The following is a 26,990-nucleotide window of genomic DNA, read 5'->3' as shown; positions in this document are numbered from 1 at the left end:
GCAGGGCTGCTACGTGGAGGTCGACGCACACCTTCACGAAATTCTACTTCGTCGATCGGGATTACAGGGAGGAGTCCAGGGTCGGCCAAGCAGTGCTGCGCAACCTGTCCGCCTAAGGTGAGCCTGGTGACGAGGTAAGGATTGCTTAATGTTGAGTTTGATGTAATGCTTAATGTTGAGCCTTTGCCACCTCCCGTGGTTGTGCATGTGTGTACTGCTATGTATTCTTTATTCATGAGCATGTGAATCCATGCCAGACCCCATGCTGGAGAAGGAACAAGTTACTTACCTGTAATAGGGTATAAATAGACCCGCCCCTGCTGCTTCTCCTCAGATTTCAACCATCTCCAAAGTGTAGGGATCACCTCGTGCTTTCTACACTTTTGTGGGTTGTAGTCATTTCTTTCCCAATGTCGGGGAAAGCGTTGTTTCGCCCTTGCGCTCCGTGCGGAATGAAAAAGGTTTATGAAGGGGACTGGCACAGGGACTGCCTCGGCCCTCATCACTCCGCTGATACCTGTGACATCTGCAAAGGTTTCTCGCAGAAAACATTGAAGGACCGCAATCGGCGTCTATCGTGGCTGAACGAGGGAGCCTACCCTCCATCTGAGGTTGGATCGGTGCACAGTCTAGCATTGGAGAGGCCTTCCCCCCGCAGTTCCTCACCGGTCGGTGTCGGCTGAACCTCCGGCAAAGAAGTCACGACCTACAGAAAAGAGTTGCCCATCTTCGGGGAAACATCTGACGAAAGGGGCTCCTTCATTGTCTAAGCATGGTCAATCTGACCAGTCCCGAAGGCCTGAGAAATGTTCTTCTACTTCAAAAAAGGACAAAAAGGACTCTTCGAAACGCTCCTCGTCAGGAGACCATCATAGGTCTTCCTCGAGTAGAGAGTCTTCGAAGCACCTGTCCAGAGATTCGAAAAAGGTGGGATCGCCTGACAAATCTGCGCCACAACTGCCAGCGCCGTCGACCGGAGTTCCGTCGTCGACGGCTTCACTGCCGGCTGCAGTACCTGTCTCTATAGTGGTGTCAGCTCCAGTGGCGACGATCGATGAGGTCCCCAGGTTTTTGTCGCCGACAGTCGACGTACCAGGGTCTTGCCAGCCTTCGGCATATGACGCCATTCTGCCGGACACCTTATTACAGCAGGAGTCTGTCCTTTTGGTGTTGTCGATGGAGGAAGAACGAGAGCCTGTGGTTAACCCAACAAGTCTTGGCTTACAGTGCGTTGGCCCTTCGACGGTGGGAGTACAGAATGTTCCACCTGCGTGCCCTCTGCTGAACCTGCATTTGGTGCTGTCTCTACAGGTGTTATCTACACTGCAGTCCCTGTTAAGTCAGCTGGATGCAACACTGCCTCCCATGGGTATTCCTCCGGTAACACCTATCGTCGACGCTGCAGGTGCCCCTCCGCTTTCAGCATCCACGGCTGAGTTGCTGGCTTCCCGGCTGATGAGCACAGAACCTCCTCAGTCCAACCCGGAGGAGGGTGAGCTACAGGACTCTGATTCCGACCAGGGTCCTACGGACTCCATCTCTAACATTTCATTGTCGCCATCAAGAGACCCGACGTGGGAGTCTGATGGGGAAATAGAGGCTCTTAGGAGTCCGGCGCAACCGTCTCCCCGTATGACATTGGAGCTTTTCATGCCATGATGGCAAAAGCCTGTGTTGAGTTTGGTCTGACCCAGAGGAAGAACAGAAAGAATGTTTCTTATTAGACCACATGGCAAGGGGAAGAAAGGCGGTTTTCACTGTTCCGATCCTGGACCATGTTTGGCAAGAAAGCTTACGTACCATGTGCCATGAATTTTCAGAGCCTGCAGTTAAGGGCAGGTTAGAGAAAAAATGTAAGGCCCCGGACTCTATGCCAAAGTTTTTGGTTGCTCAACCTACCCCTGAATCAGTGGTGTCAGCGGCTGCTAGCAGGAAAGCTAGAACACAGCACAAATGCACAACACCTTCTGATAGCGAAGCCCTCAAAGGCATGAAAGAAGACTCCGATACGGCAAGGTCATTGGGAGCTTTGCAAAGCGGGCGGTAGTTTCGTCCCTTTAGTCCCTTCCGTGGAGCTTCAGGGAACACTCGATTTGCTGCACACAGAGACCAGAACTGCAATCGGTCTGGATAGTCCTTACAAGGATACAGATGGCCAGTTCAGGCTACACGAAGAAGCCGTGATTTTCAAGCATCCAGGAGGAGAGGATGGCCCTCTTCCACCAATGGAAAACGAAGGAAATCGCAGCAATGACAGTCTTGGGGTAAATTTCCTGGGAGGCAGAGTGACCCTACACGTCGATGAATGGGAGGAAATTACATCAGACCGTTGAGTATTGGACACGGTGAGGCTGGGCCACTCTCTGGAATTCAAGGACTCCCGTGTATTCGGTGCAACCTCATCTTCACATCTTGCAGCAGGAGGTTGTACTTATGCTGCAGAAAGGGGCTACAGAATTGGTTCCAGTGGGCGAGAGAGGTCAGGGGGTTTACTCCCGTTACTTTGTGGTCAAAAAACCCCACGGCAAGTGGCGACCCATTCTGGACCTTCGGGCCCTGAACAAGACTTTGCAGCGCCTGAAGTTCAAGATGCTCACACTTCAGGAAGTCATCCGGTTGGTGCAGCCAGGAGAATTTCTGCCATTGTTGGATTTGCAGGATGCATATTTTCACATACCTATGCATCGATGACACAGAAAATTCCTGCAGTTTGTGGTGGGTCAGAATCATTACCAACTCCGAGTGCTCCCGTGCGGTCTAAAATCATCTCCCAGGACGTTTACGAAATGTTTGGCGGCGTGGCTCCGACGAGAAGGTCATCACGTCTACCCTTACCTGGACGACTGACTGATACGGGGCTCGTCTCCGGTGGTGACGCAGGCAAGTCTCAACGTTACCATGCAGCTGTTGCAACGATTGGGCTTTGCGGTCAACTTCGAAAAGTCATTTGTGTCTCCCTCCAGGAGCTTGGTGTTTTTGGGCACGGAATTCCAGACTCAGTCAGGTCTGGTGAAGCCTTCTGTCGAAAGAATTCAAAAACTCAAGCAGAAAGCGGCAGAGTGGGGAGTCGGAACGAGAGTGTCAGTCAGAAAGTACATGTCACTGCTGGGACATGGCGTCATGTATTCCGTTGGTGAAGGACTGCCGTCTCTTCATAAGGCCAGTGCAAGAATTTCTGGCGGACCGGTGGGCTCAAAGTCGAGGATTATGGTCCGACAAGGTGGTGGTCAACTGCGATTTACAGGAAGCTCTTCGATGGTGGCAACTCTCGGACAATCTGACTCGAGGAGTGGCTTTACTGGAGCCGGAATTTCAGGCTACACTTGTGACGGATGCCTCTCAAACAGGGTGTGGAGTGCATCTGGGATCCTTCCAAGTTCAAGGTCGGTGGTTTCCAGTCGAATCTAGTCTTCACATCAATGTGCTGGAACTGAGAGCGGTTCATTGGGCTCTAAAATCGTTTTTGCCGCGCATACGAGGCTCTGTTGTGAGAGTGTTGACGGACAATACAACCACAATGTTTTAGCTCAGGAAGCAGCGGGGCACGCATTCCAGAACGCTCTCAAGAGAGGCTCAGGAACTATGGCATTGGGCCCTCAAACAAGACCTCAATATTGCGGCGTTTCATCTACCAGGGGTGATGAACGTGCAGACAGACTCTCTCAGCAGAGAAATGAATCAACTCCACGAGTGGCAGCTGAAGGATCAGCAAGTGTCGAGCATTTTCAGGAAATGGGGTCGTCCTTCACTGGATCTCTTCGCCACCCGAGAGAACAAAGTGCAAGCAGTTTGCCAGCAGATGTCCTTGTTCCCGTGGACAGGCAGGAACGCGTACGCATTCCCTCCGTTTCCACTCATTCGGCAGACCCTCCAGTGGATTCAAAAATACTCATGCCGTGTGATTCTGGTGGCCCCGTACTGGGCCAGGCAGCCGTGGTTCTCAGACCTACTGCATCTATCCGTAGCGGAACCAGTGTGGTTACAAGTGACGCCGGACCTTCTGTTTCAGGACAAGGGTGCAGCTTGGCACCATGACCTGGGCGCTCTCAGCCTGACGGCGTGGCTCCTGACTATACCGAGTTTGGCCTACTGAACATTCCTAGTGAATGTCGCTACATTTTGGAGGCGGCTAGAGCTCCGTCCACGAATGTCTCCTATGCATGCAAATGAAAAAGGTTTTGTTTGTGGTGTAAGGGTCATCCTGGGATAGACCCTTTAAACATTTAATCGGAGCAAATTCTGCCCTACTTATTGCACTTGGCAAAGAAAGGTTTGGCGTTCTCATCCATAAAAGTACACCTTGCGGCCATTTCTAGATTCACTCGGAAGAGGCATGCTACCCCTCTGTTCAGTGATCGTCTGGTTAAACATTTTGTAAGAGGATTGTTTCAGACTTTTCCTCCTGCCAAGAAATTCCCTCCTGGTTGGAGCTTCAATCTGGTGCGGTCTGGTCTGATGAAAGCCCCGTTTGAACCTATGTCGTCCACGCCCGTGCAGTTCTTGTCGTGGAAAGTGGCGTTTTTAGTGGCCATTACTTCGGCAAGAAGAATATCGGAGTTGCTAGCCTTAGTGATTGATCCTCCGTACTTGCGTTTATTCATAGACAAGGTGGTGTTGGCTACTAACCCGCACTTTATTCCAAAGGTCCCAACTACTTTTCATAAACTGTCTTCTATTGTGCTGCCATCATTCTTTGCTTCTGCTTCCTCATCGGCAGAAAAGGCGATGCATACGCTGGATGTAAAAAGAGCAATGAAATTTTATCTGAATAGTACTCGGGAATTCAGACGTTCAAGACAACTGTTTGTGGCTTATGGGCCCTCAGTCAAGGGAAAAGCAATCTCCAAACAAGGTCTATCTCGCTAGGTCTCATCGGCTATTTCCTTCTGTCACTCTAAGGCGGGAAAGCCTTTGGAGAGGCGCCCAAAGGCGCACTCGAGATCCACTGCGTCATCAGCAGCATTATGGTCAGGGATTCCGCTGGTGGACATCTCAGGCGGCCTTCTGGTCTGTGCTGCATACATTTACTCGGCATTATTGCCTGGAGCAGCAACATGGTGCAGATGTACAGATGGGACGTGCAGTCCTGCAACGCCTGTTTCAGTAAGGTAAGCCCCCACAGCGTGGGGTAACTGTTTCAATGTTACATGGCTAATGTCTTCTTGCTGGTCGTTTGTGTTGCGTTGCTAATGTATTGGTTTGCATTAGACGCCACTGTGTATGATGAATACTGCTATGTGATCTATCCTAAGCATGTGAATCCATGAAAGAGCCAATGCTGGAGAAGGGAGTAGTTTCTTACCTCAAACTCCATTTCTCCAGCGTTGGTATCTTTCATGGATTCACATGCGCCCACCGGCCTCCCCTGCATGTAAACCTAGTTGGTGCCTCTACTTTGGAGGTTAAAATCTGAGGAGAAGCCGTGTGGGTGGGTCTATTTATACCTTACGTCCTATTGGGTGGTGCGTAAGCACCCCAAAAGGACATCGATAGGACACTAAAGTGTTAAAGTTTTCCTAAGGAAAACGCTTTTTAAAAAAGACTGAGGGTTCCCAGCCTGACGACGGGGAATATTCCAAGCATGTGAATACATGAAAGATACCAACGCTGGAGAAATGGAGTTACAGGTAAGAAGCTACTCCCATATGTTCAGCTAAACGTTGTTTGAGCCTCTCCAGCAGGACCAGACTTTTCCAGACCAGTTTTGAAAATGGAAAACCTCTTTATTTGTAACTCTTTACATGTTTAAATTCATCACTGCATGGAAGCAGTCACACCGGGTAAATTAGGACTACATGTTTTTTTTATTTTTTAAATGTTTTGTATTTGTAAAGCGCATTGCAGCCCAAATGCATCGAGGCGCTGTTGCAAGCTTGTGACTTGGTTACACGTGCAGAGGATTGCTCGTGGGTTAGAGAGCAGAAACCTGAGCAAAAATACAAGAACGTATATGCATAGCAAAAAGAATTGCTTAGTTACAAAAAACTGTCGATTTACAGTGATAGATAGCGGAAGGGAGGTCGAAGGCACCTCCAGCTTCTTTATACAAGCAATGTTTTGATGCCTTTCCTGAATGCCATGTGAGATTCATGCTCCTTAGGTGCGGAGGCAGAGCATTCCATTGAGTTGCCGCAATGAAAGGGAAGCAAGAGCCTCCTGCCATACAATCTCCTGGATAGCAGGAAATGGCACATCTCGACTTGGGCTTTTATCTGCCTATTTAAACTCTAGCTTGGAGTTCTGAAACTTGCCTGTGGCTTTGGTGTCTGGCTAGCCAACATTACAACCGACTCCTCCCCCGTGATGGTTTTATATAAGCTACTAACCAAGTTAAGTTTAATTCAAAGCGTCCCAAACGCTGCGGATTAAAGTATTGGCATCCGTTTTGTGTGTTCTTTAAATAGCCCTTGGGTGCTTCTGAATTTCGTTGTGGCTGCAATTTTCATAAATGCCACATCCCATCATGTTAATCAGCACTGCCATAATACTGGGCCACCTTAGCTTTCCATTTCTGTGCCAGGGCAAGTGTTGCCAAAAGCCCAGTGGTATTTTGCACCCCAGACCCCACACTCATCTTTGCTACTGTGTACGATTGCTAGCGTGTCCATTTGGAGCTGGTGTGCCTGTGGGGTTTATAATCTTTGCTCCAGTAACGCAGTCTAACCTTTGGGAATATTTGATGCAGTCTTGAGAGAGTTGCTTAGAGAGGGCGAACCAACATTACGCTGTACTGTAATTACCAGACTGCATTGGGAGTAGGAGCCTGACCATTGAAAATGCTTAAATCTAGTACTGGTTCCCGGAGAAAGATTCAGACATGCGTTGCAGTGGATGTCATTGAACCCGGTCGAGTAGGAGGTCACAGTGAAAATATGCCTATATTACGATGATCTCTAGCTGATTTATAATCTTACTCATGTTGATAGTTATTTTTGTTATATTTTTAAGAATAGCTCTTATGTCTTAATGCAATCTTTGCCTGCCTGAGAGAGATTTTCAATTGTTTCTTGCAGAGCTTGCTGAGCTGCCCTTGGTTCGAATAGATTGTTCCTGCAATAAAATAAGCTCAATTCCTGTTTGTTATCGAAATCTCCGGCACTTACAAATGATTGCTCTAGAGAACAACCCGCTCCAGTCACCCCCTGCACAGGTAAGCTGTGCCATGATAATGGGTCTTGGGAGGGTGGTGTGCACCATAGATTTTATTTTCCATTAAAGCTTGATGCCCTTCTAAATGTTTTTGCTCGCAGGTACATTTCAGGAGTCGTTCCACATAGTAGAAGGAATATTTGTGCACTCAACATTTTTTTTTCCAGTGTCTGCTAATGTTGATGTGGTGAGGCCCAAGGCATTTACTTAAATGTGAATACAAGTTTTTTTCGAAATTCCTGTGCTGTCCAAACCTGTGCCTTCATTCCAGAGAAATGCATTTCAACTTGTCTGTTCCTTCAACCTACTGACCCATGAGTCACTATATGGGGTGGCAGGTGGTCCGCAGCACAACTTGGGACATGCGTTCTGTGGACTCTTGCGGGGCCATGCAGGTGTCGTGGCATACCAAGAGTACAGACAGTAGTTAAGTCATTCTGAAACACAAAGGGGCCTTAAAAGGGCTGCGTGGTAGGTCAGAATTGGAGAGAAGATCTGGCATTTCAGTAATGCTTACAGACACAAAGTACAAAAAGGTTAGACTGAATGATGGCCCTTTCCAAATACATTTGTTTGTATTTTCTTCCAGGATAAATGCATGAAAGACCACCAATGTGTAGTAAGGGTTGTGATACAAAAACAATAAGCACAGAGGTGTTTAGCAATTAAAAAAAACCCTCAGGTTTGAAGATGATAAACCGATTACAAAAATCATTCATATAAAGTTAATTCAGATCTACAGTTATTGCATTTTTCAACTGGACACAAGTCCACACTCCTAGTAGCACAAGGCGGTAGTTAGGTTGTCATGCAGAGCATGACCCCTATATGTGTCAGGCACCCTGGTTGGTCTGGCTCTTTTTTTCCAAAAGGGAAAAGGCAGTTATGTCAATGAATATAAAATGAGGACTTGGGGATCATGAATAGGGAGATCAATCTCCCAAAACCCCACAGTATCAGTCTTGCAAACGTGTACGGTTTTCCTTTCGTGCTGAGAGTCAGAGTAATCTGACCGCTCTGGCGGACACTTTTGCAACAGCCACCATCCCGACCAACTACATTGGAAACTAAATGAACCCCCTTTCTTCTTTTTAATACTGCTCCACACATTGTTTATTTTGAAAACCTACAATGTATTGAATAAAGTTTACTGAAGTACTCGGACTCTCATAAAAGGAAATCCTTTCACTTTTGCAAGACTGGTCCTGTGGGGCTTCATCTCCTTATTCATTATCTCTTTATTTCTGCATTTTAGAGACCAACATTCCTCTTGAAGGACCCGCAACAACCGGAGATGTGAAACATGTTTGGGACAATTTATCAGGATAAAAGATAACTTCTTGTACAGCTATGAGTGCGCTACTGGTCCCCTGTTGAAAAGTGCAATACATATGTATATTCCAATTAACTTTATATGAATGATTAATGTAATGTGTCATTTTGATACCCGATGGTTTTTTGTATTTGATATCGTTTTACTTATGTGCTAATTGTTTTCATATCCCAACCGTTACTAGGTCTTAATTATTCTGCAAGAAAGAATTCTCAAAAATGTATAAAATGACTAACATTCCAAATAACGTAGTTGGTATCGATAGGTCTTATTAAAATACCACTCTCCCTTTCACTGTAACTAGGATCTAGCACGCTGCTCTGTCAAGGATCCTTTGTGTTTTAGAATTGTTGACTCCTGGTATGCCTTTGTCACGTTTTCCTCTGCGGATTCCCCTCTGCTGGTTCTATAAGTCATCCTGATCTGGAAAGCCAAGAAATACTGCACGATAATGAAAGCCCTCCAGTGAAATGCTGTGCTATGTTAGTGGTCCAGGCTGAATAGGAGTCTATGTTGCCAGTTAAAATGACTGTGCTGTGGTTCATCTAAATGGGTGGCATACTGCTTTACTAACGTGTGATACAGCAGGAAGTCTAAACAGAAGTAACGGTTACTTTCTCAAGCTTTTCAATTTTCTGCACAATATGTAATGTGCATAATGTTTTGATGTGTTTGGCTCTGCTTTAGATCATTTAAATAATTTACCTTAACACTTTGCGTGAGATACGAACATTGGGTTGGACAGGTTTGGTCATCTTGAGTAGGGACCTTTGACCATTGTGACTTATAGTGCATACCCCCAAATGGCTTCCCAGTCATGTGTAGTGTTTTTTTTCTCTCCCCAGATCTGTATAAAAGGTAAAATCCACATATTTAAGTACCTGAACATGGAAGCATGTAAGACTGCCCCTGAGCTGCCAGACTATGACCGGAGACCCCTTGGCTACGGCTCTTGGTAAGTTTACTCACATATCTTGCATTCTATAATTAGGACGGGGAGTTTCACGTTGAAGCTTCTGGCCAGGCACACAGTCGCATGCACTCTGAATTACCCCCGTGCACAAAGCACACCATTTCTTAATCGCCAATAGTCCCTTATCTCTCTAACCAGTGGCACGTGTACATTCTGAGGCACGCTATTATTGTATGTTACATCGAGACACGCTCTAAAAGCTGCGCTTCCCCAAACCAGTGCATTAGGGGAGTGGGTAGCTCATTTATTGAATGGCATTTCCATACCAGGGTCACCAAGCACTGTATGTATCTGGGTTGTGTCGGATGTAGTAGGCTTTCTCTGTACTGTCCCCATTTAACTGCATCAAGTTACTTGCAAAGGAAGTTACGGCATTTATAAGTTGCATCCTTGCAGAATAAACATTCTTGAGGTGCTGGACATCTACCAACCAAAGCAAGAAATCTGTAGCACTGCAGGAGTTATTGCAAGAATGACAATCGTTTTAGCTCTTTCCTGAAAGTGGAAAAAGTACTGTGGAGGAGAGTGCCATTGTAAGGTTGCTACATGGCGTTGGGCATAGGACATGGAAGCATTTGGCTCCTAGCATGGAGTTTATTTTTTATGTGCACTCTGTAGCATCTGGTCTGAGGTGTGCACACTTCGGGCATTATTTCTTGATTTAGTAGAAAGATCGATTGATTGGCCTAGGCAATGTATTGGCTTTATGGGCTAGGCAGCAGATATTAAAAATGATCCTTAAAAGGAAGGCAGTGCAGCACCCTGTGAAGGTCCGAGATGTCCCTCTTCCACACCACAAATATCACTCTGGCTGAAGCATTCTGTGCTACTTGGAGACAAGAGAAGTTTGACAGGGATCCAGAGTATAGTAGATAAACAGAGTTGGGGCCCATACCTCACCCACGTGATCACCTAACGTTATGAATTTATGGAGGGCATTCATTTGTTGAAGTTGAAAAAATGTATGCCCCTGTCCAGTTTCGGAAGTAAAAAAATCAAAAAGCATGCGGACCCTAAGTTTTTGAAAAATTGCTCAACTTGAAGACGGGAGGGGGCAAAAGAGAGGTTAAAGCCTCTTTGAAGCGGATGTTTCTCAGAACATGGGTATTTCCCAGCAACGAGATGCTGCCAGTTTGTACTTCATTCCTCTGCAGCATTGAGGGTTTGGCCCAGAGTTTACTGTTTAGGGATGTTGCAGGAGAACATGGTAATCTGTGTGTCCTCTGCAAAGAACTAATGTCCAGACCAAAGGAGGAAATCAAGCAGCAAAGAGGCATACATAGATATTAAATGGAGTGATGATAGAGAGGGCCAGTCTTGCGTCTGCCAGGAACATAGACGGCTCCTTTGCGCCACCGGAGAGAAAACCGCCTTTCAGAAGAGAGACTAACTATTCTAGGGCAGCCGATCTGCCATCTGCGATCTCCAGTGGGCAGTTGGTAAACTTACAGTAGACCGTAATGAAGAATGCTATAAGAGAACCATTAATGAAACTACCCTTTCGGGAGCCATGGCCGGCAAGTTATCCTTCACATCGAGCAGAGTAACTTTGTTTTGTGGCTGGCCTGAAATCGGAATGAAAGTAAGAGCACAGTAGTTTAGTCTCCAAATTATGTTGTAGTTGACTAGCCAGCTGACCCTCTTATAGCTTCTGCAGCTCAAAAATTATGGATTTCATGCAAAGGTTGCCTGCTGAAAAGGAGCTGTTCAGCAAGAGCTCAGGGGAAAGTCTTAGCAATCCCCTTTTTCAAATGTGGAGCACACCTAAACTGTAATATTCAGGATGTCTTTCACCGGAAGAGTCATGATGCACAAGTCGTTTATCATGTCAACTGTAGATTGCCAGTTTGATCATTTGCAGGAAAGGGACAGTGTTTTATCTCGCCACAAAATGAAGAGGGAATAAAGGGCACAACTCCTAGGAATGGAGACCAAGGAAATCCGATTTTGAGGTGACCATGTGTTTTTCAGTTGCTGCAAAGCCCACTTATAAATACATCCCATCCCCTTTCCATGTGCACTCATGGCCCACATTCCGAAGCCAAACATCTGGCTTTGCATTCTCCACTCTGTGTCCCTCTCCCCCACTTCCCGCCCCCCTCCTCATTCCTTCTCTCGGCACATCCTAAACTGAAAGTGTGCAGCCCAGTCGGTTTTCCCTTCTCTTTGTATTCTTAATTTTCCTAATTTCTTTGTGTTTCTATTCTCCCCTCAAACTCTAGGTTTTCGGCATCTGTTCTCCCTCCGCTTATGACAGAGCAAAAAGGATTCTCTACTTGTGTTGCTTCTGGCTCCCACTTTGCAACCACCGATCCACATGCACTCTGTCTTGAATGTCTTTTGTCAGATCATTGCTTTTTGTATTGCGAAGCCATTTCCATTAGAAAAATGGGTAGACGACTCTGGCTCTAGGTTGAAGTAATCGGGTCTCTGGCACTTTCCCATTTTCAAGTATTAATTGAGGGAAAGAAGCAGTAAAAGGTAAACACTTATTTTGACACCCTAGCTGGCAACCTTTCTTGTTGTTGGTCACTTGAGGGACTCAAAGTCCTTATATAATCTGGGGAAACTCAGAGGCTCCCTGTCAAGAGGCTAATTGGGAAAATCTAAAATGACCGGAAATTTGGCAGTAACAACCTTGTAATCATTTTTGGGCGTGTGTGTAATGTCTGTATTGTAGGATGAATTGTGCTATATTTATTGTGAAAGTTATAACTTTATATATGGAAGGTTTTGTGAAATGTTTTAATTATAAACGGTTGCAATAAAAACAAAAATCTCTGATCCTCCCCTATTGGGAGTTACATTTTTGTGTATCTCGGTTGACCTTCAGGTACCCTGCTAAGGGGTTAAAACTGGGACCTTCCTGGAAGTTCATACACCTACATCTCTTCACCTTTCCTCCATACTTTTGGGACATTCCCTCCTTCTGGACAGGACTGGAGCACTTTTGAAGCATCAAACTACCTTTTGTCCTTTTATCTTTACACAGGGCCACTGCACGTGGCCGTAACCCTGCTTTCCTGAGCTCTGCCCGCGCATCGCCCTTCAGTCCTTTTTTCTGCACGGTCCGACGCACTTGCATTGTGGAGAATTTCTTCTTTTTTCCCCCACTTGTCCCTAATCTTTAGCCGGTTTCAGAGTCTTCTTCACCACTGTCTATGCTTGAGCGTCAGGGATTTGTGTCCTGTTCTTCGTGTGAACATTGCTGTGCGAGGGCGGATCCCCGGACCATTAGTGGGAATCTTGTCTTAACTGCAACTCTCTCTCCGTCCGAGCACTTGAGAGTAGACTACTCAGGCGGGAGGAGGTGTTCCAACAGCTTCCTCCTCTGCATTTACAGCAGTTCATCGACCAAAAAAATGAAGTGTCTGGTAAGTTCCATACTTTTTAGGGCACCTCGGCCAGGGTACTCCTTCCTGTGGTCTTCTGGTTCAGGGAGGGGTCTAAGTGGCTCTTGGCTCTGGTACCAGGGTTCTTTCTGAGGTGTCCCAAAAGGGATCTAACCTAGATAGCCTGATATTTCTGGGTCTGCTTCAACCAGGGTTATTCCCACGGTTTCCCAGTCTGGGACTAAACAAACAGAGCCTAGTCTCGAGGTTTCCTGTGAAGTGACTAAAAGCACCGGGGTTAATCCTGCAGATTCCCGAACGCGGGCTATAATCAAAACCAGCAGATTCGAGGGGCCCCATTTAGGGGCTTTGTTTCCAGGTGTGACCCTAAGCTTTCCCACAAACAATCCTGTGGTCATACCTGTCCTGCGAAGGGGGCAAAGAAGGTGGTTAAGGGCCATAAGTCTTTAAGCACCGGCTCTGCCGAGGTTCACTCGATGAGGGCTAATTATTCAGCAGAAACTAAAGGGGCTGAGAAGCGATCCAGTTCTGCTAGTACTGGTTCTGTCGCGGTTCCCTGTCAGAGGGCTAAAATTGATTCCAAAGCACCTACAATCCCTGTGGTGATAATGTCCTCACTGAAACCTGCAACGCAGATCACTTCAGGTAGTGACAAAATGGTGGTTCAACCGTCTCGTTCTGAAGCAGCCATTTTGAAGCGCTCTTCCAAACCAACGTTCTCAACGGCTGGTACAGAGGGGCCTATTTTTGGGGCCGAGCAGCCTTTTCCACGAATCATGGGTAATCGAAACCCTTTTTGCCTGCCAAAGGACTGGTTTCCTCTGCCACACCCGGTCTTGCTTCCTCCTACGTCTACTCCCTTAGTTTATGTGGGTGTCCACCTGGAGTAGGGCCATCTTGGCAACCAGCCTCAATACAATCTTGGGGGTATGCCCCTACAGGGCGGCCTCTACCCTCTCCTCTGCTAGACCTTCCTCTGAGGACGAGTTTTGTCAAATTCCAGGCCGTCATGCACTCAGACCAGATGAAGGCTTACTTTAAGAATCTGTTCAGAGAAATCTATCCTTAGCCTCCCGAGCCACAGCCTGCTCCTTCTACTCCAAGAAAAGTGGCAATGAAGTCCAGTGAGCCAACTGCGCTTGCAATGTGAACAATAAGGTAACACAGGCTGCAGGTTGCTTGGAGTTGTGGGTGCGTTGCCCAAAAACACCACAGAAATTGAAAGTGAAAACACGAGTTCCAGTCACACTGCGCCAAAAGTAAATTGTTTGAAACTGCTTGAGTTGCAGGAGTATTTAATTAGACATATGCAGCCCGACACGTGTTTCGAGCGTTTCCATGCTCTTCCTCTGAGGCTGATTACATGACAATTATTGTAAATCATTCAACATAAAACAGATATAAACAAAGTGGTATATAATTCACAATTCAAAAAAAGGAACAGAAAAAGGGGAGTTTTGAGTGGGGCGATCAGGCACAATAATTGACCAGGCATATTGATGGCACAGCAAATATGTACATGAAAATACATCACCCAACATCATTGTATTAGATTCAAATGCATTGCAGCAAATGCAAAAACCTGAATACATTTACGGTATGAAATGAAAAGGAAAGAAAAAGCCAAATTCCGTGAATTTAATATTTACCAATTGGAGAAGGAGCCATAATAAAAAGAAAAAACACAAAGTGGCCATAGAATGCATTCCGTTTTAGGATGCCTGGGTGATATACAAAGGTGCATCTGTTCACTGGAGCTAATTAGGTATGCACATGTAATTCAATATAAAATACCTTGTCTGTGAAAGGGATCTGTTAAGATCGGTGGTTGAGTAAATGCAGGTAAAGTATCCTGGTGGTCTGTCTATTGTTTAGGATTGTAGCAACCGGAAAATTCTGTCATTTTTGACAAATGTGAGACAATTGTAAAAATGAAATTAGCGATAAAAATCATTAGATTGTTAACCAGTTTAGAATTACCTTGGTAAAGAGGTTTAGAAGGACATACCTTTAATGCTTCGCAATTGCGGAATGTAAATTTCTTAAATGAAAGCCATGTCAATTTACGCACACCCAAGATGGTGGCGGAACCAGGCAGCTTTGGGAATGCCATTACGGGATAGTGAGCCTTAGACAACATATTCAGCTCGGATGGACCGGCATCTAGGTAATGATTTGAACACGGTCCCTTGGACCCCGCTCAGACCAAAGTCGAGCGTGTATTTTATGATCGAATGATGGGATGAGTTCACAAGACGCTCACAGTTGCTTACATCTGCCTCATTTATTTTTCTCTTTTCACATGTGGAGCACTCAGTTTTGTCGGACACTTTGGAAATCTAGGCTTCACCTTCTATCTTTTCTGCTACACATTTCAGTGTGAGGAATCTCTGTGCAGGGTTTCAGCATACGTTTGAAATCAAAGTTCTGGGGCTTCCTCAACATTTGGTGTGTTGTGGCTGGTCGGGGCAGAGGGAGGAGAAAATGCAAATTTCCTGTGTCTGAATGCACTATTTGATAAGAGTTTAAAGTGTGTGGGTGACCACAGGGTAAATCTCTTGGAGAAACTAGCAGGAATTCTGGCCCCTGCCCCAACCTTAAGACAAATGCCTGACCAACTGCTTGCACGGGCTCAGATGGGTGGTGCCCTGAGGGACAAAATCCCAGCAGGCCTCTGAGCACAGCATCCGAGTAGCTTAGTGAGGGGTTAAGGTGTTGCCGAGTCAACCACCAACGTACATACTAATTAAAATGAAACTGGTACCTGCAGTCCTACATTTCCAGCAGATCTATCCCTGAAACAAACATTCTTTCCTGCAATAAACCTTTGCATGTAGCTTATGGTTACGAATGGAGCTTTCAGACTGCCCTCTTTCGTTCATCGCGAAAGTGCAGACGGTTATTTTGTTGTTCATGGGGTCCAATTTATCAGAGAGAATGTGTGATAGTGAAATGGGACTTATCTGCAAGAGGCCAGTCGCATCTTTCTTACAGAACCATGTGCAACAAGGCCACAAAAAGTGATAGAAAGGTTCAGCCAACCCATCCCGAAGGACCACACCTAAGGACCCCTCCTGTCTGGGCCTATCAGGGCATGGAGGGTCATGAGGCGTCCCATTCTTCCCACATCAAGCACCTGGGCCATCTTCGGATCCTTCCTCCAGCTCCCGGCTGTCTATACGGTAAGCAAATGTCTCTGGTCTCTATTGTTAGACTATGTTGCTCGCAGGTAATCCCAATCCCTTGCCTGACGCCCTTCCTCTCTAAGCCCCCTTTCCCCAGAGAACGCCTCGTGTCAACAACTATGCCTCCTGGCATTGGCCACAGAACGAAGGTCCATACCCTCCCCTCCCTCGTCCCTCCTCCCATCCACGGGACCAACTCAGAATCACCTACCTGCACATTACGATTCCACCTGATCTGGCCACCCCCAGCACCCTGCCGGAACCGCTTCAACGTCCTGTATCACTAAGCCGGGTGCTGCGATAACACTGCAGGTTTTATTGTGAGCCTGTTTGCCCTGCGCGCGCCCCCTTCGGCACTCAGAGCTCAGCAATTGCCAGGTGAGCGAATAGCGCCCTCGAGGTACACTCCCCTTGCACCCTAAAGCCTACTGATTTTTCCCACCGCCAACCCCACACCTCCCCCTGTATTGGCCTGGCTAGACTCCTACACCTATGGGCACGTACCGTCATGCCACATATCCCATACGCCACTCCATCTCAACACCAGACAGAACAGAGTAGCTGCGTCCAGGCTCATCAATCCATATGCACCGATCTGCTCAACTCCTAACAAGCTGCCTTCACTCGATATCTTGTGCATTAAGCACAATGTTCATTTCACACGAACACAAATGTATAGTACCCCACAGCCTCCTGCTAGAGAACCATACCCAGCCATGACTCGCATGCATGAAAATACCAGGATGGGCTAAATTGTACTAGCCACCAGGAGTCGCCTCCCCCACAACACATCACACATCCGCAATCTACTGTAAATGGAAACTCTCGCCCAGGAGACCGGCTGCTCACACCTGTTTGTCCTAGATCGAAGACTACCATACCCAACTTCAGACACAAGCCAACTAAACTTACCACCCAACATAAGAATTCCACTAAACCTCAAACCCATCCAACAGCTTAGGCATCCTACCACCACTCACCTGAAAGGCGCTCTCATCAACGCATGATCCATCCATGTAGACGCACTAGACATTAATGACCTTATCTCTACCCTTGACATCTTGGCAATCTCTGAGACCGGGCTGCACACCGCATCTGGCCCTGCCCTCTATTGCCCTGCCCCTGGATACACTATTGAACAGATAGATCCAACTCCAGAGGTGGTGTAGTTGCACTCAAAGCAAAGGACTTGCTGCCTATCGGGGAACTCTACTCCACCTTGCATGACAACTGTGATATCTTGACTGCCAGACTGACCCTTTCCAACTCACTCTATCACACTTTACAAAATTTACCGTCCAGCTATGTCCTTTGAAGGGAACCTCATCTACACCCTGAGCTCCCACATAAAACCTACTTCAAAATTCATCGTCCTGGGTGTCTTCAACCTTTGTCTCGATGACCCTAATGATCCAGCAGCCGCCTCACTCTCCAACTCTTAGAGCCCTGGGCTTCCAACATTGCATCAGTACTCCCACTCACAACAAAGGCCGAGCATTTGTTTTGTTTATTTGTTTTATTTTGCTTATATAGCGTGCTGAACCCTGAGGTAACTAGGCGCTTGACTTGGAGAACATGTTGCAATCATGGTATACATACAGAAGTAAGATAGAGTACACAAAATATACAAGATATAGTACATTACAGTGTGCGTACGGGGGGTTACAATAAATCCTAGGAAATACATGAGGAATACTGGAATTTACAAGTAGCAGGCAGCAAGAGGCACGTTGGAGGGCAATTTACATTATACATTATACACAAATATACAGGCAGTGAGTAATTGTGAAGGTGTTCCTTAGGTAGAGGTGGTCAGGGAGAGGAGCCAGGATTTTACTTTGAATTGGAATGCTAGCAAGGAGTGTTCATCTCTAAGCGCAGGGGGTGCGGGGAGTTCCATGTTTTTGCAGCTAGAACTGGGAAGCTAGTTCCACCTGAATTTTGGAGTCCAAATTTGGGAATGCAAAGGCATTGGGCATAGTTGGCTCTGGTGGGTCTCGATGTAGTCCTCCAATAGAATTTGTCAGTCAGGTATTTAGCAGCGGTATTATTGGGGCACTTATGGGTGATAATGAGAGTTCTGAAGGTGATTCTGTCATTTATGGGGAGCCAGTTGGCTGTCTGTCTGGCTTGAGTTATGTGATCGGGGCGTGAGATATTGAGGGCTGCTCTGAGAGCGTTATTTTGCAGGATTTGGAGCTTGTGGATGTTCTGCTTACAAGTGCCTAGAAGTTGCAGTAGTCGATTTTTGATAGACGGAACTCATAACTTTGGCCTATGTCGCTTCTAGATAGGATTGTGAAAGTGAGCATATGCCACACATAGGTGATAGAACTTGAATGTTAGCATAGACCACACTTAGAATTGAGGACATTAGCCTGCCTCATATCTAGATAATTATTTTGAAGGTTAGGGAGTGCCACACTCAGACGGAATTATGTAGTTCAGCAAGTACTACACTTAGACAGAACTGTGAATATTAGCATGTTAAATGTCATATAACCCACTAACCAATAAAAGCTCAAACTCTGCATATTTATCTCACTCAAAAAAACTCGCACAACCAACTCTCACAACAAGCTGCACGCACTTCACCACACTGCAACAACACATAAGCCGCACCAACAGCACATGCGGACTGACACCGATCCAATACTTGCACCAAAGCTCAGCACCCGGTGTCTACCGAATTGAAGCTGCCAACAGTACACCACCCCTCTCGCTATCCTACTCCCTCCTCACCTTACTAATCCATCCCACCTTCTCGTTTACAGATCCGACCAGAGCGCCTGCGGACCAATTCCGTTGGTAACGGTGCACTATATAAGTACCTATAACATAACATAACATAACATAACATAGTATCAAGGCTCTGGCAAGTGTGATACAGCTTTGTGTAGACAGAATTGGTCTGCAGGCACTTATTAGTTTAGCGGTGTAGGCGGATGACGAGGCTGTGGCATTGACTTGTCTTGAGAGTGACAGGGTGGAGCCAAGGTAGACCCCTACAGTTTTTGCATTTTTTGAGACATTGATGACATTTCCGTCTATGTTGAAGGAGTTGTATTGTGGGTCGAGTTTGTTTAGGCTTTGTCTGGAGCCAATAAGTAGGAGCTCGGTTTTCTCGCCGTTGAGATACAGACCGTGCTTGGCCATCCAGTCTTGGATTTTGCAGTAAATTTCATTGAGTTGGGAGCAATCATTCTCATTGGAGCCAGAGAGCGTGATGAGGATTGGAGAACCATCAGCGTAGTTGGTATATGGGACTTGCATATCATCAAGGAAGTCGAATAACACCTTAGTAAAGATGTTATATAGCGTGGGGAAGACACATGAGCCTTGGGGAACTCCGCAGGTGATGGGCGAAGGATCTGCTGATGCTGTGTCTGAGAAGACCCTGATGGATCTTTCGGATAGGAAGGATTGGATCCATTTGGCTGCGTTAGGTGAGGAGGCGGAAGTGGTTAGGTGTGAGGTTAAGATGCTTTGGTCGACTAAGGCAAAGGCCGCGGAAAGGTCCAGGAGTAGGAGGATGGAAGGGTGGCCCTTGTCTTTGGCCTCGTCCATTTGGATCTTCAGATCTAGAAGGGCTGTCTCAGTGCCATATCTAGGTCTGAAGCCAGATTGGCCTAGAAGGTTGTGATTTTCGAGGTGGTTCTGAATTTGAATGTAGGCTGTTTTATCAAGGATTTTTTAGCAGGAAGAGGACAGTGGTGATGGGGCGGTAGTTAGTGGGTATGCCAGGGTCTAGTGTGGGTTTCTTGATCAGTGGTTTGACCCAGGCGTCTTTGAGATTCTTTAGGAACTGTGCATAATGCAAAGGAGGAGTTGATCAGTGTGATGATGAAGGGGGCAATGTCTTTGGCTCCTTCTTTGATGATGGAGACTGGACAAATATCTCCTTCACATTTAGAGGGTTTGAGACTGGCAATTATGGATTCTACTTGTGTAATGGTGACCGGTGAGAATTCAAATAGGTTAGCATTATTAGGGAGACGGTTGTGGTTGGCCGTGCTTGTGCCTTTATTTCCCTGAGGATTGTGAAGAGTTCTTTCACATCGAAACTAGAATTTTTCATTCTGATGTTAAATGTATCACTGTTTTGATAATGGCTGTTTTGTAGATGGCTGCTGCTGTTTTAAAGAGAGCCAAGTTTTGAGGAGACGGGTTCTTTATCCACTTGGATCTAAATTTAGATTTCCTCAGGGCTTTTAATTCTGGAGAGAACCATTTATTGATGCGACTGGGTTGTTTGGCTTTCCTGGTTTTGAGGGGGGCTATTTGGTCTAATGCTAGTAGTAGATTCTTGTTGAAAAGATTAACTAGAGTTGCTGGGTCTAGTTCAGTGGCGGGAGTGGGATTGATGATGGGCTGGATGAGGGGGCATAGAGTCTCAATAGTGATGGACTTATTATTCCTTGTAGAGACTGGGGGTGCTAGTGCAGGCGATGGCTGTGAATAAAATGGGGATTCTAGTTCAAAGTGTATGATGTGATGGTCTGACCATGCATAGAGTATTTGAGAGTAATTTCACGTTGCAGTTTAGGTTGGCAACCCAATCGAGGGTTCTGCCTTTGCAGTGGGTGGGCCTTGATATGAGTTGTTTGAAGCCTAATTCGAGAAGGGATTGTTCTACGGTTAAGGCGTGCCAGTCTAGTGGGTCTTTGTGTCCTAAGTTTAGGTCTCGTAGAAGTATGATTTTGGAAGTGTTTAGTGTGGTGGGATAATAGGTTGGAGAAGGCTTCTTCAAAGTTCGAGGTTGGGCCTGGAGGTCTGTAGATAAGGTTTATTAGTATTGTGCTTTGGGCAGAGATGGGCAATTTGACGAACACAAGTTCTCCTGATGGGAATGGCAGTGAGGTGAATTCTCGTATGCTAAGGTGGGCTTTGGAGATGATAGCAATTCCTCCCCCTTTGCTGGTGGTCCTGTCTGTTCTGGTGGTGATATAGTTGTCTGGCACAGCAAGCATGATGGACGGGCCAGCTGCTGGGTGTAGCCATGTTTCTGTGACAGTAAGGAGGTCGAGGTTGCTGGCTAGTAAGAGGTCTGCTATTTCCAGAGCGTGAGCTGTGAGGGACCTGGCATTTATGAGAGCACATTTAAGATTGGAGATGGGAGGTTGAGGATAGTCTTGAGTGTGGTTGGGCTTGACTGGAGATGTGTTGTTTTTGTTGATATGCTTGGTACAAGTAGAGTGTGAGGAGGAGGTTATGGAGTTGAGTCTGGTATTGTGGGGGACTTGATGGGAGGTGTGATAGCCTAGTAGGAAGTTTCTGTGGTTGGTGTTATGCGGATTGGGTGTGAGATGGTGGGCGGTACTATAGTTTGGTTTAGATTCATTGTCTGGCATGGTAGAGCTTAGTGGCTTGCTTGTGTGAAGTTGCATTTCTGTTTTTTGGTACACAGGGGATTTGGGGCAGATACTAAGGAGGAGAAAAAGTAATGTGAGAAAGGTGAGTCTGGGTGGTGCCATGGAGACGCTGGGCAGTGATGGAGGTGATCTGGCCTCGAATGGTGCTCAGTTGTTGGAGCGTAGCAGGTTTTGTAGTACTGGGCTTGGGTACGTAAAAGACAGCGTACCTGGGATACGCTAAAGTATTGAGTTTGGCAGCTGGGCTAGATAGGAGGGCAGATAATCGTTATGCAATGGACTAGATCACTTAATGAGCCAATCTAGCGTAATATGGACTAGTAGCTAAGTTGTGGTCTATGTACATAGAAGTCTGAATGGGAACATAGGCTATTTTGATTGTTGTACCTTTCGTGAGAGGCAGCAGATCTACAGTAGGCAAATACAATAAAGAGCTGTTCTGGTAAAAAATGAGCACAAGTTGGATTAGAGTAGAAGTACATACATATGTCTGAAAAGAAACAGGCTATTTCGATTTTTGTGACTTAGATTGGATATCTGTTCTCAACTGCAACGCGTCTATCTTCTCTGACAGTCCTTGCCCATGGACAGACGACAACATTATACAGTTCTCCATTGCACCTATGGGACACAAGGCTCCTATCTTTAGCCCCCTGGCCCCCTCTCTTGCCCACAGTGCTGAAAACCTCACCAAAGAGTGCCTTACCCCTGTGCTCAACTCCTACCTGAACCTCCACTTCACAGTGACCCTAGCACACTTGCAAACCTGTATGCGAAAACCCTTATGGCTGCCATTGATTTCACAGCCCCACTTAAGCCCCGGAAATCTAAATTGACACACAAGAACTTGTAGTACACACCTGAACTTCTAACACTTAGCACAAATAAACGGCAAGCAGAGGCAAACTGGAAAAGCTCACCCTCAGATGCTACTAAGCTTCTATTCACAATAGCCTCCAAACACTACATGAAAACCATCCTCTGCCAAATCCCTCACTTACAATACATGCATTGCCAATGCCAAATCTAACTCCCGTGAAATATTCACCATCCTCCGGGAACTTGAAAACCCTACCGCCTCTTCAGTCACTCTCCCTGAAGACACTCCGTGGTGTACTAGGATTCAGAACGCCATGCTTGCCAAAATTGACACCCTGCACAGCAAAATAAATTTGACTCTAAACAATCCCTCATTGACCCATTACAAGCGTCTTGAATAGCGGACCCCTCCACTCCTTGCTCCCAAAATCTACCCATGTTCTACTTCTCTCAGAAGACTTGGTCAAATCCATCCTTAAAGGGTTCAAGCCTTCTTGTTGCAAAGGAGGGATCTGCCCTGCAAGCCTTGTCAAAGTCTGCTCCAACACACTAATTCCCCTTATCACTTCCTTCATCAACACCTTCTACTCTACGGGCATCGTCCCAACGTCGCTCATGGAAGCCTAGCTGCTCCCCCCCTCATTAAAAAACTCTTGCTAAACCCTGCCATCCCCACCAACTACTGTCCTGTCATTAGTGTCCCCTTCCTATAAAAATTCTGGATAGAGCAGCCTACCTGCAAATCCAGAAATTCCTTGAAGACAATTAGTTCTGGGTACATGTCAGTCAGGATTCCTTCCAGGTCACGGGACTGAACCTGCACTACTCGACCTCCCAATCCAAATCGATGAATTCAGGGATGAAGGCATACCTGCCTTGCTGCTACTCCTCTACCTTTCGCTGCGTTTGACTTGGTGAATCACGACATTCGACATTTTAGGGCAGAATCTATCTTCATAACAATGGGGTGGTCCACCTTAGAGAATGGTGGGCTAACGCGGGGCACACTTTTGTTTGACTAATGTCAGTTGTAATCATTCATTTATTTTACTCAAGATAAGTTTAATCACAATTGAATTGACTTAAAGATACCACAAAAAGACACTCGAAATTAATTTACCAATATATTTTTCATACGTTTTTAACAAAAACATATTAATTTAACATTGAAACAATTGTATTGCTGAATTTAACATACATCTTTACAAAATGTTTATTGTAATGATGTATGTTAAATTCAGCAATACAATTTTGTTTCAATGTTAAATGAATACGTTTTTGTTAAAAACTTATGAAAAATATATTGGTAAATTAATTTCAAGAGTGTCTTTTTGTGGCATCTTTAAGTCAATTCAATTATGATTAAACTTATCTTGAGTAAAATAAATGAATGATTACAACTGACATTAGTCAAACAAAAGTGTGCCCCGCGTTGGCCCACCATTCTCTAAGGTAGACCACCCCATTGTTATAGGTTATATAGGTATTGTGGCCGAGACCCACACGGGAGCACCTAAATTACCATTGAAGTATCAAAACAACTTTAAACTTCAGTCTCAAATTGTTTACTCAGTGTGCACCTCTACACCACTGGTTCACCAGAATCTATCTTCAGCCAATTTCTCTCTCGTGGCCACATCTTGGATCTCCTCATTCCTTGGAGACTGATCCCTCAGAGTATTTGTAGAGCATGCCAGCGCCCCACCAGTCACAATCACATATGGTTTGTCCCAAGGTTCATACGTGTCCCCAACCTTTACAACATATTCACAAGAACACTTTTCACGCTTCTAAACTCTATTGACATCTCACATAGAAACTATGCTGATGACACACAGACCTTGCTGCCCCTCTCAGGCAACCATCATGATGACTCGACTACTCTCAATACAGTCCACCTGACCATTCAGGCCTGTAGGACCCCCTTCGGTGATCAAGAAGCTCCACCCCCACCCCCAATATACCTCCTTCATCATTTATGGAATCCCTATCCGGTCTCACCTGTCAACAAAACACTAGGTGTATACCTTGACGACACATTGTCCCTCTCTCAGCACGTCGGCGCCATAGCCTTTTCCACTGCCTACACAACTAAGTTAATAAATGCATCAAGACCTTTCCTATCTTCGGACAGCTGCCTCACCATCACCCGAGCCACTGTAGGGTCTAGGCTTAACTATTGCAACACACGCTTTGCAGGAACCAACAAAGTCAACATTCGGAAAATACAGATAATTCAAAACAATGCCCTCAGAGCAGCTCAACATAGGACAGCGCCAAGAAAACAAGCCCACTACGTGAGAGGATTTTCTTCAAAACTCTTTCCATCACTCACAGATGTCTGTCCCAACGATGCGCTGCCATACCCATCTCAAAAATTCACTAAAGGCGACATCTACCAGACCCACCAGAGCAGCCTATGCCCACCGCATCTCACCGCCTAAATATAAACGTCCCAAAGCTGGAAGTTCTAGCTTCCCTGCCATTGCGGACAAACACTGGAACCTACTCCCGCCTACCATGCGCGCTGAAAAATCCTACTGGACATTCCGAAAAAGCTTTAAAAACATTATGGTTTGTTTAACTGAAGCAGGTAATTTCCCCCCTGTACCTACTTGAGACCAATGTATGAATCAGTCTGCTCACCCGTATACAATTTCTATATTGCCTTTGCAAGTAACTGGTCAAGAAACAGTGTCTTGATGCCCCAGGGCTTAGCGCCCTTTACAAATGTAAAAAATTAAATAAATACCATATAAATCCACTTACATTACATATCACGATGGAAGAAAAGAATTCAGTCATCTGTAATAACCTTGAGTAATAAGATCTCCATACAAGTTTTTCTTGCCATCAAGTATGTATGAATCCTGTAGTGTGAAAAACGTTCTGATCACTAACAATAGTTCCTATTTCAAGATAATTATAATGCACACATTGTTTGACTGCTACCCAATATGTATGTACCGCGTTTTGTGTACATTTTGCTTTTAATTATGCTGACAGTTGATGTTTCAAGAGACTTGTCATGCTACAAAAAAGAAATTCATTTAATTGCAACATGGTTATAATTAAAGGAATACCTTCATAATGTCATTACCCAATAGAAATAGAATGTGATAGCTATAAAAGTAATTCTCTTCTTTATGGTCACATGAAATAGTATTGGGCATACATTTACATGAGGTCTTAACATATAAATGAGCTTGCAGTCAATGTTACTAAATAGGTTTTAAATGAATGGTAGTTCCTTGCAAACAAACATTATATGCTTGATATAAATGCAATGCCTTTTGATAATGCTAACATCGCAGTATGGCCACAATTGTTACAGGAACAGGGTGTCTACCTGGGAAGCTATATTCAGTACATATGTGTCTGCAAAGCATTACACACAGGCTTTGAGTTCACCCCAAGCAGTAACATGGGTTAAGTGATCATATAAGCTCATGTCATTCTCCATAAAAGAGTTTACAAGCAATGTAAACTGCTAATGAAACTCAGCACACTTTAGTTTGTGGTTTTTCAGTTTACTATCAGAAGCTAGGTTGAAAGAAAGCACGATCAAGGAATTTTAAGTTTGCAATTTAACTGCGAGTTAAGAAAAATAACGAGACTGAAGTGCTCATAGCAGAAACAAGACCATTAGTGAAATCTTTAATCAGAATGTGTTGAAGCATATGTATAAACATATCAATGATAAAATAACCATATTTTGTTGCCTGTTCACAATGGTCAATTTATATTTCTGCCAGACCATGAATGTAATATAAACACAAAATATTGAACTAGAGTACATCACGTCAATCCATGTGGCAAATAAATGTATACAGGCGGGTTTATCATTTTGATAGTTTAAATTACATTGCATAGTTTTTTAATATCAAATAGAAGCAAATTCCATTGTGATTTAGACTAGTATAGCAAAACATTACTAAATAGGTTTCAAATACGTGGTAGTTCCATGCAAACAAACATAAAATGCTGTATACACTGTTGTGGAGAATTCTCAGAAATGTGCTAATTCCCCTCTAGCTTGGAGACCCCCAGCAACTTTGCTGAATTTTGATGTCTTGAATTTTTAACCTGGAGAGAGTTGAGACCCTTTTTCTCCACTCTCTTGTTGTCATGTGATTTGAACTGTTTCTTTTGGTTGTGGAGTCTGACAAACTTCATAGGTATAATTGTTTGCATCGTGTCACACAGCAGCTTCAGTGCAATGGCACAGGGAAGTCTTTCAGATTTCCCCAATGCTTAAATACCTTCTCTTGGATAAACTACTGTTTCCAAGAGCTGTAAAGTGAAATTGACTTTACTTACATTGTAACTTTCTAGACCCAGCACACACTATCTTACAATAGGGTGCTGGAGGTGTTACTTAGTATCCCCTTTGTCTAGCTTCTCATGTAAAATGTTTGTTACCCTTTCCTCGATGAATGGCTCGTTGCAGTGGTTTACTTTTAACTACCGTGGTGTGCTTTTACTACGGACTGCGTTCATAGCTGCAGTAAAGCACCCAAGGGTGTAATATTTGTCTAAATGGCCCCGGTCTTCTTTTTTCACCATTTTTTTGTGGAAAGGTCCTTCTTGAGATTTACTCTGTGCACCAAACCAGGTTTGGTCCCTTTGGTCGCTTTGCCTTGGGCGGGATTCACGAGTGAAGCCCATCTCTGGCTCCAGGGTATCTGGCATGGGCAGGAAGCGAGGGAAGTGCCAGAAACTCCCTGTGCTTAGTCTCCTAGGAGACAGAAATGCACTCTTAGGTGACTGGCCGGCTGGCTGTCCGGCAAGGACAGCCACCCTTCT

The 26,990-nt window shown here is 45.3% G+C and overlaps 1 protein-coding gene across 6 annotated transcripts in view; it reads left to right on the top strand.

Annotated features, from left to right (window-relative positions):
- Window positions 1-26,990, top strand: part of LRCH3 (leucine rich repeats and calponin homology domain containing 3) — a 1,351,362-nt gene that overhangs the window by 564,843 nt on the left and 759,529 nt on the right. For all 6 annotated transcript variants that reach the window (XM_069617579.1, XM_069617576.1, XM_069617577.1 and 3 more), the window contains exons 5-6: window positions 7,014-7,150; window positions 9,328-9,437. In XM_069617579.1, the coding sequence (XP_069473680.1) occupies window positions 7,014-7,150; window positions 9,328-9,437 (247 nt within the window). The remainder of the gene's footprint in view (window positions 1-7,013; window positions 7,151-9,327; window positions 9,438-26,990) is intronic.

This window comes from Ambystoma mexicanum, chromosome 10 (genome assembly GCF_040938575.1).
Source record: "Ambystoma mexicanum isolate Mex_15411 chromosome 10, UKY_AmexF1_1, whole genome shotgun sequence".
Taxonomy (NCBI): Eukaryota; Metazoa; Chordata; class Amphibia; order Caudata; family Ambystomatidae; genus Ambystoma; species Ambystoma mexicanum.
This window is presented reverse-complemented; position numbering and strand designations above follow the sequence as displayed.